The sequence below is a fragment of the Haliaeetus leucocephalus genome, unplaced genomic scaffold (assembly GCF_000737465.1).
Source record: "Haliaeetus leucocephalus isolate CR32 unplaced genomic scaffold, Haliaeetus_leucocephalus-4.0 Scaffold140, whole genome shotgun sequence".
NCBI classification, from domain to species: Eukaryota; Metazoa; Chordata; class Aves; order Accipitriformes; family Accipitridae; genus Haliaeetus; species Haliaeetus leucocephalus.
Genome location: NW_010972576.1, coordinates 6,838,235 through 6,849,731, shown reverse-complemented (window position 1 = coordinate 6,849,731; position 11,497 = coordinate 6,838,235). Strand labels below are relative to the sequence as shown.

The window sequence follows — 11,497 nt, the reverse complement described above, 5'->3', positions numbered from 1 at the left end:
CTTCTCACCTGGATTTTTTTTTTAATTTTTTTTTTTTAATCTGTTTGGCTATGGTTGCTGCTGATGGGAGGGGATGGTTCCTTGGCTGGGCACCCACTTGCAATGAATTTCCCCTGATCCCCTTAGGGAGGAGGCTGTGCACGTCCCTGCCTGCTGAAAGAATGTGGGATGGCTCCAACTGCGGCCGTCGGGATTTTTTTTATACACTGGCTTTCTTGCGACTGACTCTTGGGTCCACTTCCCTCCAACATAGGTGGCAGGAGCCTTCTGGCTTGGGAACCACTGTCCCATGGACCATCCCGGACACATCACCCTGGAAAGTCTGGTCCTGGCTTGCTACATGTGGTCTCACATGGGCCAGCAGAGTGATGAAACAGCTGGAGAACCTGCCTGAAGGAGCCCAGCATGTTTTTCAGAGATAAGATGAAGAGATGACTCAGTTTCTAAGCATGGATATAGGGAATAAGTTGGAGGCAGCTCTGCAGGACAGCACTGAAGGAGACAGGGCCTGGCCCTGACAAATGCAAGCTGTGCTGGTAACGGGGAGATTATATGTGGGGCAAGTGGCTTGCAAGGCTTGGGATGGGTACTCAGTGGGACTCAAGAAGAAGCCAAACATCCAAACAACCCACATAAAACAAGGCTAGATTGATTTTGCGTGTTGAGTTTCAGTTTAGTGACAAACACTGATACAGGTATTGACACAGGGCCTGCATGGTGTGGGATGTTAATGTGATCAAAAATTTTTTCCCTTGAGTTTGGGCACTTAAGACTGGTTCTGGTGTTGGTCCTGGTACCCTGCAGCAGCATGCCCAGCAGACCAGAGGCCAACAATAGTCTTGTAGCATTTTCAGCTATATTATTTTGATATTCGGTGCGTGGCTTCTTGCTCTCATATAAACAGCAACTTTTAGCTCCATGCTTTCCTGATACCTTCCCCTATGGTAGCTCATGCTTCTTCCATAGCCTAAACAGGCTTTTGGGTCCTAGGCCAGTGCGTGAACTGGAGAAGTGCATTAGGATTTCTGCTGTGTATCTTTGTGGGGAAAGTGACACCTAAGCCTCAGCTGAATGCCACAGCTGAGTCCAAGGACTTTGCTGGCTTACTATCCCTTGCCTATGCTGTCCTCAGCACACCATGGGCAGTATCCCCCTCTTTTCCCAGCAGCATTCTTGCCCCCGTGCCCAGGATCCTCTGCAAGAATGGTGGAGGGGATGGACCATCTCTCTTCCCCGTGTGGCAGGGGACACAGCTGACCCAGCACCCCAGAGGCCAAGCATGTCACCCACTTGGTGGGGGGCAGGTATTGCAGGAGACGTCTAATTGGGAGCACGGTTTGGGGTCTGCATGCCACAGAAACAGTGCTGAGGAGCAATTGCTGGAGGAGTACCACATAGGAGTACCACCTATGCATCTCAGTAGTACCGCTGGGTGGGGAAAGGGGTGTTTCTTGTCTTGTGCTGCCCACAGACAGATTGCCAGCCCCTTTTCCTGTGCCCAGGCCCCCACTGGTCTGGTGACCTCACCTCCCTGCTTCAGCGCATCCCTCAAAGCTGGGGGATATCCCAGAAGTAAAAGCCAACCTGATTCTCTGGAGATGCTGTTATATGAGATTGCTTGGCCAATAGCACTTCTCACCCTGTGTGCTCACGTGTGCAGGCATGTGCCCCACTGGCTGCACAAGTTCGCCCAGGACAGGCTCAGTTCTGCTTCAGCTTCTTGGCAAGCAGCAGCAGCAGCAGCATGAGGCCACAGGAGAGGGGAAGGATGCTGTCGCAGGATGTCCAGAGCAGGCAGAGCATGGAGAAGCTCTCGGTCTCCACAGCCACCAGAATGTAGGCGATGATGAGCTGCATGAACACCCATGTTGTGCCACAGTAGAGGAGCTTCATACCCTGCCTGGGAGGTGGCCCAGGCGCCGAGGAAGGGATGGCTGCGGTAGTCAGCCTCCACCATGACAGCCCAGCACAGGAAACCAAAGACATGCCCAGGCCAGAGGCCATGCCACCAGGCAGAGAAGGCAAAGGTGACTAGGAGCGGCTGGGCTGGGCAGCGCTGGAAGACAAGTCTCCTCAAGCAGCAGGACGTGCTCTTGTTCCAGGTTCGGTTGAAGACAGCCAGGCGGTGGGTGGTCGTGGACAGAAACATCTCCCCGGCCCGCCACTGGCCCGAAGCCCGCCACTTCGAGGAGGGCCTCATCCAGCACCCAGTGCGAATAGGCCAGCTGGAGGAGCAGGGCCCGTGCCCAGACACAGGACAGGCAGCCCAGTATGGGTGGCCCTCAGCGAGCAGGGGAGAGCACTGCAGTGCTCGGCCTGGGCCTGTGTCGTGGTTTCAGCCCAGCCGGTAACAAAGGACCACGCGGCCGCTCGCTCACTCCTCCCGCCCCCCTCCGGTGGGATAGGGGGGAAGATGGAGGAGAGGAAAAAAAACAAACCTGGAACCTCGAGGGTTGAGATAAAGGCAGTTTACTGGAACAACACAAAAAAAATTGCAACAACAACAACGGTACTAATGAAAAAGTATACAAAAAGAGTGATGCACAGTGCAACTGCTCACCACCCGGGACCCGACGCTCTGCCACTTCCCCCACCGAAAAGAAAGAGCCCACCCCCCGGCCCGCTCCCCCTTTATATACTGAGCATGATGTCACATGGTATGGAATAGCTCCTTGGCCAGTTCAGGTCAGCTGCCCCGGCTATGCCCCCCACCTCCCAGGTTCCTGTAAAAAAAATTAACTCTATCCCAGCTGAACCCAGGACAGCTGGGATGCCCCTCAGAGCAAAAAATCCCCTGGTGCTCCCAGAGGCTTGGTTCTTTCTCTTCTCTTCCTCTCAGCTGAGTCCTTCACAGAAAGCTATGCCTTTTTTCTAACTCTGGCCTCACTTGTTATGGGGTAGTGGTGGGGACGTCCCAGTATTTAAACCCTGGTCACAGAAAGGAGAGGATGGGTTCTGCTACTTCTCAGTGATGAGGGAGGGTGAGGCCCTCAGCCTCACCACTCAGACCAAGCTATGGGGTCTTCTATTTACCAGAGATAAAGGAATTGCTCTGTTCTCTCCAAACAATTTTTCCTCAAGTAAATAATAAATTTAAAAAAAATATGGACTCACAGAGATACTTGTGATGGTAGAAATTAGTCATTGCAGTTAAACTGTTTAAAGTGTGCATTCATTCAAAAATGTGCCATATAAGAAAGCAAAAGGTCTTCTTTTGGGCCAGGCTTGAAAGGTGATTTGAAGAGTGATCTCTAGGGTGATGTGAAGCCAGTTGCTATTGCTCTCACAATGCCACCAGCAGTATTTCATGCTAAACAGACAAAAAGCCCAAGAAAATCAGTCTACAGGACTTGACTCTTCTTCATGCCAAGAAAAACCAGATACATTCAAATGGAAAGCTCATGATTTTTTTTTTTTTAAAGTCAGTTGATATCTGCTTTATTTTAGGCATATGAACAGTGTGAATACAAAGAGGAATACCCTGGAATTTCCTTCTGGAATTAAAAAAATGACATATTGGAGGGGTAGGAGAAGTAAGGTTTTCCCCTTCCTTTAACAAATGCTTCAAAATATTTAGATAAGTCCATTTTTCAATAAAAAGAGCAAAAATGGTGCCTAAAGCTACAGAAAGAATGGTGCTCATTAAAAAAAAATAAATTTTGATTTAAAAAATATATCAAGTCTGACTTTTATGAATGCATCTACTCTTCACTGAGCTTTTTGAGCTATCGTCATGTTGGAAAGCTTACCACATTGTTTGGATGCATTATTTGGTTATAAGAAGACAGGGGACCAAAACCCCATGGAAAAAATTATTAGAGCAAATGCTGCAGAGCAACCGGCTGTATTTTGCTGTATTTGTGCAGGGTATGTTTTAAGTGCAAGCGATAGCACTGGAGAGAAGCTTTTTCCATGTCAATTTTGGCATGCATGGCATGCAGCAACAGCCTGGTTTCACAGGACTCATTCTGCCAAATCCATGGAGCCCAGTATTGACTTTGCTGAGTAAATATTTTTTAAGGCCTTTGCAGTGCCTGCGTAAGCAATTCCCTGCTATGGTTCTGCAAAAATGCCATTGCTTTTCAAGAAGTAGAAATGAATTTCCACAGTAGCACTGGATATGTTAACACAGTGCTTATGCCTTTCATTTTGTACCATCAGATGCTGGGCAGTGGAAGTGTGATCTTAGAGCAAGCACGTGAGGCATAGTGAAGCATGGGAGAGAGCATAATTTGCTTCATTTGCATGCACTAAACAAGCAACAGCCCAGTTCCTGGCTAAGGCATTAATTGTTTGGTAATACAGCAGGTGAGAACAGCAGGTTGACCACTGTCAGAGCAAACTCTGGGCATGAAATTCGAGCAGATATAACTCAGATACTAGCTTTAGGCTAGCATCCAGAAAGTTTATAGCTGCTTTCTTGGTGGAATATAGTGCTGTTTTGGGAACAGTTTTTGTTGCCTGTTGTAATGCAGCCTATACTGATCTGCTGCAGGACACATGGCAAAGTGAAAGATATACATTGAAAGCAAAACAAGTTTTTTTAAAGAAAAAGTCAGACTGACACGGTGTGTCTTTTCTCCAGAGAAAAGCATGTAAATGGGAAGGGAGGCCATTAAATAGGGTTCAGGAAGCCTGAATAGAGCTCCTGTCTCAGACTTTCTCTGTGACCTTAGGAAAGCTGCTTAACTCCCACCCACAAAACAGAGATGATAGTTTCCATCTCCCTGTGGTGTTATAAGGCAGAATCAACCACAAACCTTGGAACTTTACATTTGGCTGTGATAGGCAGGACATGAAAGTACCTAAATGAGAAAGGAATTAAGAAACAAATGCAATGGTTTATTAAAACACAAAAATGCAAAAATCCCTCCTCTATTTTCAGGCACCAGTCCCATGCTGGCTTTTTGCTACTTGTTGCCATTACAGATTTGCTGACCACTGCCTGCAAATGGCCCACTGCTGCTTGTAGCAAAGGCCTCTTTGTCTCCCTGGATAAAGGACCACATCCCGGTAGTTTAAAGATAGTGTGGAAGTTTCGTATCGCAGCCATGATCCCGCTCACTGAGGCTTGAAGTTGTGCCTGGGGAAGGGGGAGGGAAAGCATTTCCTTAAGTCCTCATGTAATTTTTTATATCTTCTGTGCTTCTTAATACCCAAATCAGTAATTAAAAGTGTACATTAATTGGCAATAAATTAAATTAAGTGAAATTTCTGCAAGTCACTTTTTTGCCTGCAGTACAGCCTTGCAACTCTTGAGCTCAGCCACATCAGTTGAACTTAGTATGGGTGAAGGGCCAGCACTGGCAGCAGTGGCAAAAGAGGTGATTTATTTTTCAAGGCAGAATCCGATTAGGAGTGCCTTTTTCTCTTTCGGTGTTGAGACTAAGGCCGGATGGAGACGGATCCTCTTGTACCTCCTAAGTTTCGGGGACATTTAGAACAGGGAATGACATCACTGGAGACCATCCCCTGTGCTGGTTCCCCTCAACCTCACCACAGAGTTCCTGAGAGATGTGCAGCTCCAAGGACCATGCACAGTAGCCAGTGATGGGGAAAAAGGTCTAGGGCTGCATGCTATTCCCCTTCCATTCCCTTTCACATGATATGCAAGCCCTGTAGAGAGGCAGTTCTTGTCCTGGTGTCTCCTTTTGGAGATGGCAGGAGCGGCTACAGCTGTTCTGATCCTTGTTATGAAGCCAGCAGATCAACTGGTGCTTTGCCTTAGAGATAAAGTACCTGGGTATGATATGCATTGCCACTGGCTGCCAGAAAGAGTGGATGTCCTAACACCCTCAGGATGATTCTGATTCCTTTGTGGCTGAGTTTTTTTTCCCTTTAGCCTTCACAAACAACAGACACTAACATATACTGAAGAAGCAGAGTCACTTCTTAGGGGAAAACACAGCAGAGGGGTGAACCAACAGTTCAATAATGGGATGGGATGTGCCTGAGGGGTGGAGCTGCCCTGCGGGCAAAGGGGAGATGCCAGAACAAACCAGACTTGCCAGCACGCTCAGGTGGCCCCAGCATGCAGGGCATCCCAGAACTGTCACTGCTGCTCTGGGACTGCTGCTCAGAGCTGTCTCCCCAAGATGGGTGCCACCTCTCCCATGCTCTTCAGAGCCTGTAGCACAAGGCTCCACAGGTAAATCACAGTGGTGATATTTTTCTCTCTCAGTGTCAGGGTGTTCTGAGCTGCCAGAGAACAGATGGAGAGGCTGGAGTCCTCCTCCAAGCCTTGAAGAACCAAGGTAGAAAGAAACTGAGCAGAGATCAAATCCTTGTACTTGCAGAGACCCTGGGCATTCCCTCCTGAGAGGGTCCACCCATCCAGCTCCTCCCATGGCCAGCAGGGAGCAGGGTGAAGTGAGTCTGCTGGAAGTTGCCAGGAATGCCCCAAACACCTTCAAAATACCCCAATTCCTCTCCAGTGTACAGAGAGTAGAGCTCTCCTCACTGGGGCAGGGCTGAGAGTTGGAGCTCACCGGTCCATGGAGGTCCCTCCAAGTGCCTTTCTGATGAATTCCAGAAGAAGGAGCACCTGAGTTGCTGAAGGCACATGAAGGGACATCTTGGACAGGGAGAAATTGAAAAGGATCGGGAAGACCATTTGCTGCCCTTCATTTCCTCCTCAGCTACAATTTCTGAGTGCATTTGGGCAGCCTTTTTACAACAGCACAGCACCTGGATGCCAGCACTTCCATCGGAGTCCTCAGGGCTCCCTCAGTAATAGGACCAGAGCAAAGAGGACGCCCAGCCTGCTGGGCTGCACTAGGCAGTATTGCCAGTGGGTGGAGGGAGGTGAGCCTGCTCCTCTGCTCAGCATTACTGACACACGTCTGGAATGCTGGATGGAGTGATGGACTCCCCACTACAAGAGAGACATGAACATACTGGAGAGAGTCCAGCAAAGGGCTGAGGATGATGAAGGGACTGGAGCAACTCTGATAAGAGGAAAGGCTGAGAGAGCTGGGACTGTTCAGCCTGGAGAAGAGAAGGCTGAGGCAGGCGGAGCTTATCAGTGTACTGGTAAGTACTGATGGGGAGGAATGAAGACAAGGGAGCCATGCTGTTCTTAGTGGTGCCCCGTGACAGGACAAGAGGTGATGAACACAAGCTGAAGCACATGAAATCCCATCCAAACCCAAGAAAATACTTGTTTCTGTATGCGTGTGCATGTAGTGTATGTGTTGTGTGTATATGCTTGCGTATTGTGTGTGTTTGGGCTGTGTATGCATGTTGTGTGTAGGAGTGTGTGTGTATGTTTTTTGTTGCGAGTGCAGTGTGTGGTTGTGTGCACGCTGCATGCTTTGTGTGTGTTATGTTTGCATGTGTGTGTATATGTTGTGTTTTTGTGTGTGTTCAGTGTGCGTGGGGTGGTGGTTCAGGGCTGTGTGTGGCCCCAGCCAGTGCTCGGCTCCATGGGGTGCCAAGGGGGCCCAAGGTCAGCCTCAGCCCCAGAAAGGCCCCAGATGGGGCCAGAGGCATGTGGGAGAGAGGACTGTGGGGCATGTGAGGGTTTATGGGACAGGCATGGGGGAAGTTGGGGGTATCCAGGGGGTTATGAGGCACATGGGAGGTTGGGAGACCCTGCAGGAGCTATGGGGCATCCAGGAAAGCAATGTGACACCCAAAGGGTCAGGATACCAGGGGAGAGAGTTGGGTGCACATCCAGGGGATCAGGGGGACCCTGGGGGGGTTATGGGGCACCCAGGAGAGTTGTGGAGCACCCAGGAAAGGGGACTCTACGGGGCACAGGAGAGGTCAGAGTCACTCTAGGGTGCTATGGGACACCCAGGAGGTTGGGAAAACCCAGGGGTTTATGAAGCATATGGGGAGCCAGGTCCACCTACAGGGCTGGGGGCACCCAAGGGGGCTCAGGGGCACCCAGAGAGGGGTAGGATCGCAGGGTCCCCCCCAGAAGCTGATGTCAGAGCCCAGGCCTGTGGCACCTCCTTTATTGCAGGCCCTAACGGAGCCCCCAGTGGGAGGGAGAACCCACATCCCCACCTACAGCCTCCCCCCCGGCCATGTCAACCCTCACTGGGGGGGTGCGTGGGTGCCAGCGAGGTGCACAGGCAGCCCGTCAAGGCAGGCAACGCGCACATGGTGCTGGAGCTGCCAAGCCCGGTAGGTGCAAGGAGGCCGGGTGTCCCTCCCCCGCAGGCGGCAGGCTGTGAGGCCCATGGGTGTCGGGGTGCTGCGGAGCCCCACTGCGTCAGGCGTCTGGGTGCAGGCAGCCAGCAGTTCCTCGGCCGGTGCGTGCACAAAGGTGTTGGAGGGCTTGCAGGGCCTCCCCGGGGCTGTCACCCGCCGGCGTGCCAGCATGGTCTCGCAGTAGCGGTGCGCCGTGAGCACGGATGTCCGGGGGTGGTCCACATGCTGCCGCAGAAACTTCTCATAGCGGGTCTCACCCACCGCCCCTGCCAGCACTGCCAGCACCAGGGCCGTGCAGAGGGCCCAGCCTGCCATGGGCACCTGTGGAAAGTGGGGGTCAGGGCCATCTGGACTTCTGGGCCCCCAACTGGAAACCCCACCCTGGACGCTCAATTCCTCTACATATTCCCCCGCCCAGACACCTGCGTCCCTTACAGATCCCCTCTAAATGCATGAGGGGACCCCCCTCCCCAGACACCTGGGCCATCTGTGGATCCCACCTGGATGCCTGGGTCCCCCACAGAACACCCCATGGACACTGGGGTCCCCTACAGTTCTGCACTCCCCAGAAGCCTGGGTCCCCTATGGAACACCCGCCCTGGACCCCTGGGTCCCCTATAGATCCACTCCCTGCCCCAACACCTGCATCCCCTACGTATCCTCCCTCCCCCACTAGATGCTTGGTTTCCTCACAGTCCCCCTCCCGCAGACACTCTGGTCCCCTGACGCATCCCTCACCCGCACCTCTGTGTGTGTGCCTCAGTTTCCCTTATGGCCTCGGGGTCTCCAGGATCCCTCCCACTCCTCCGTGCCTCTTTTATACTGGCCCCAGCTGGGCCCAATGGGCAAAGATCCAGGAGGAGGAGCAGGGCAAAAAGCAAAGTCCAGCGGATGGCTGGGGGGGAGCCAGGCATCCAGGAGGCCCCACTCCCCCTCACGGCCCTCCCAAGGTCATTAGGTAGTCATTAACGAACCACGTGACTGGCTGCGAATGTCCCCTTGAGTGCCCCCTCCCCATGTTGCCTTGGCCCATGCATTCTGGCCTTGGGCCACATGTCCCATGGTGGGCAGGACGCCTGGGTCCCCTTGGGTGGCAGGCCAAGACATCTTCTAGTTCCCTGGTGGAGGGACAGGATGTCAGCATCACCTCCGGGGCAGCTGACAGTCGCTCCTGCCCCTCTTGGACGATGTGGTATGTCCGCAGCTGCCCTGCATTGTTTCAGGAGCTATGTGTCCCTTTCCCCTGTACACCCTTGCAGGCAAGTTCGTACCCCTGGGAAGTGCCAGGATGCATTTTTGCCCTGCCGTTACCTCACATGCTCCCGGCTGCTCCGCTGAGGCAGAGACAAGCAAAGAGCCAGGAGCCAGCCTGAGCCCATCAGAAACGCACCCCTTTCCCTTGACCATCAGGGAGAACCTGATGGAGCCCCAAGGAGAGCGTGTACCCTCCGGAGGGAGAGGCATAAAGTGCCCAGGAGAGGCTGTCACCACCGGGTGCAAGTGGTCTCCATCCTCCTCTTCAAAGACATGATAGAGACTGTGATGGGAAGTGGCAAATGGAGGATGAGGAAGAAAGCGGACAGGAGCCCTCAGCTGCCCTTCTGCAGGAGCAACGAAGTTTAACCCCACCAGTGATTCAAGGCAGACAGTGACACTGGATGCCGACACTTCACAAATGGGCCTCAGCACTACGGCTAAGGGCTGCTGAAAGATGCACTCTTTGAGTGTGTGTCACTGTCAGACCTGACCTACTTGTCCCCAAGGACAGCACAGAGCCATTCCCCTGTCTGCCCCAGGCCCACCATGTCCTTCAGCCTGGGGTAGGCTTGGTCCTGGGCACCACCTTCCCGAAAAGAGCTGGAAAAGGTCTAAGCCTGGCCACGATGTAGGTGGAGAGTGCCCTGCCCTGGGCTGTGGCGTCATCTCTGCAGCTCTCAGCCTCTCAAGAAATCCTCCTAAAGTCACGCAGCCCTTGCAGTGGGAACAGCGCAGCCACCTGGCCAAAACCTCGAAGACACGGAAGATCAGCACAGCCCCCTTGCTGACTCTCTGAGGCTGACAAGAACCTGCTCCTGCTGGGAAGGGGATGGCGTCCCCAGGGGGAAGAACAAGCCTGGATGCCTGGCAAGGGTCTGCCTCAGCCCTGTGTCCCAGTGCTGTCTCTAGCTGGCACAGTACAGGTACCCGTGCTAGAGCCTACCCTACCTGGAGGACCCTGAGGCATCCTTGCCAGGGGTTGCTGTGAGGTTCATCAGTGAGCCATAACCTGTGGTCCCCTCTTGTCCCATGGGAGTCCAGACTGCCAGGTGCTGGCCTGGGCACTGCATCTCCCTCTCCCATCCCCGCCCACGCAGGTGGGCTGATGGGAGCATCCTCCTGCGCCACGCTCTCCCCTCGGCTGCTGTCCTGCGTCGCCCCGGATGGTCAGGCTGTCATGGGGTGACGGGCTGCATGTACCTAGGGCACGAGGCGTCGGAGTGAGCGAGCAGGTGATGACCGCCTGCGTGGGTTAGTGAGGGCGGCGTGCCCTGCCCCAGGCAAGGTGGGCTCTGCACTCCTGTGCAGAGGGGAGAGGAGGAATCAGTTGAAGCACCCGAGGCAGCCCAGACCAGCAGCTTCTAGTTGTCCCTGCAGTGCCCCTGCTTCCCCATAGCGTGGGAAGGGCTGGGTGGGCTGGCGCTGTCTGGTGAGGATGCCCCGGGGCCTCCGCAGACACAGGAGTTTGATCTCCACTCTCTTTCTTTCCATCTCAGCCCTTCAGCCCTCGGAGAATGGCCACCATCCCTTGGTCCCTGCCCTGGCAACACAGACCATCGTCCTGGAGCACCCCGAAAGCCACGAGGAGGGGCCCGGGACACCCACGAGAGGCACAGAAAGGCCAGAAGTGATGTGCTGGAAAGCATGCCAAGGCTGCCTCAGCACGGAGGCCTCAGGGTGCACCGAAAGATCCCCAAAAGTCCAAATTCAAAAATTCCTTGGGGAAGGGGACGGGACCGAACAGCGCCGGCGGGCTCTGCGGGGCCACGAAAGGCGCAGAAAGGCCAACGCGCCACATCCCGCGACCGAGCGGTAGCGCCCCCAACCTCCCCCCCTCTTGCCCCCCTCTTCCCCCCGCGCCGTTGGTTCCGTCCCGCTGCGGTACGTCCCAGGGGGCGGGCCGCCCGCCCCCTCCCGGCGAGATGCGGCTCAGCTCTCGCGAGAGCGCTGCCCGCCGCCCGCAGTTCTCGCGCGAGCCCCACTCTCGTATAATCTCGCGGGAGGGGGTGTTTGCGGCCTTTTCGTCGGCGGGTCGGGACCATGGCGGTCGGCAAGAACAAGCGCCTCCCCAAGGGGGGGC

General features: G+C 54.0%; 1 protein-coding gene across 1 annotated transcript; it reads right to left on the bottom strand.

Moving 5' to 3' along the window:
• Window positions 1-1,635: 1,635 nt before the first annotated feature.
• On the bottom strand, window positions 1,636-8,475 carry MBOAT4 (membrane bound O-acyltransferase domain containing 4). Its single transcript, XM_010561024.1, is given in 5 exon segments — window positions 1,636-1,893; window positions 1,895-2,132; window positions 2,134-2,281; window positions 8,048-8,177; window positions 8,218-8,475. Coding segments are annotated over 5 exon segments (1,032 nt in total).
• Window positions 8,476-11,497: the final 3,022 nt, after the last annotated feature.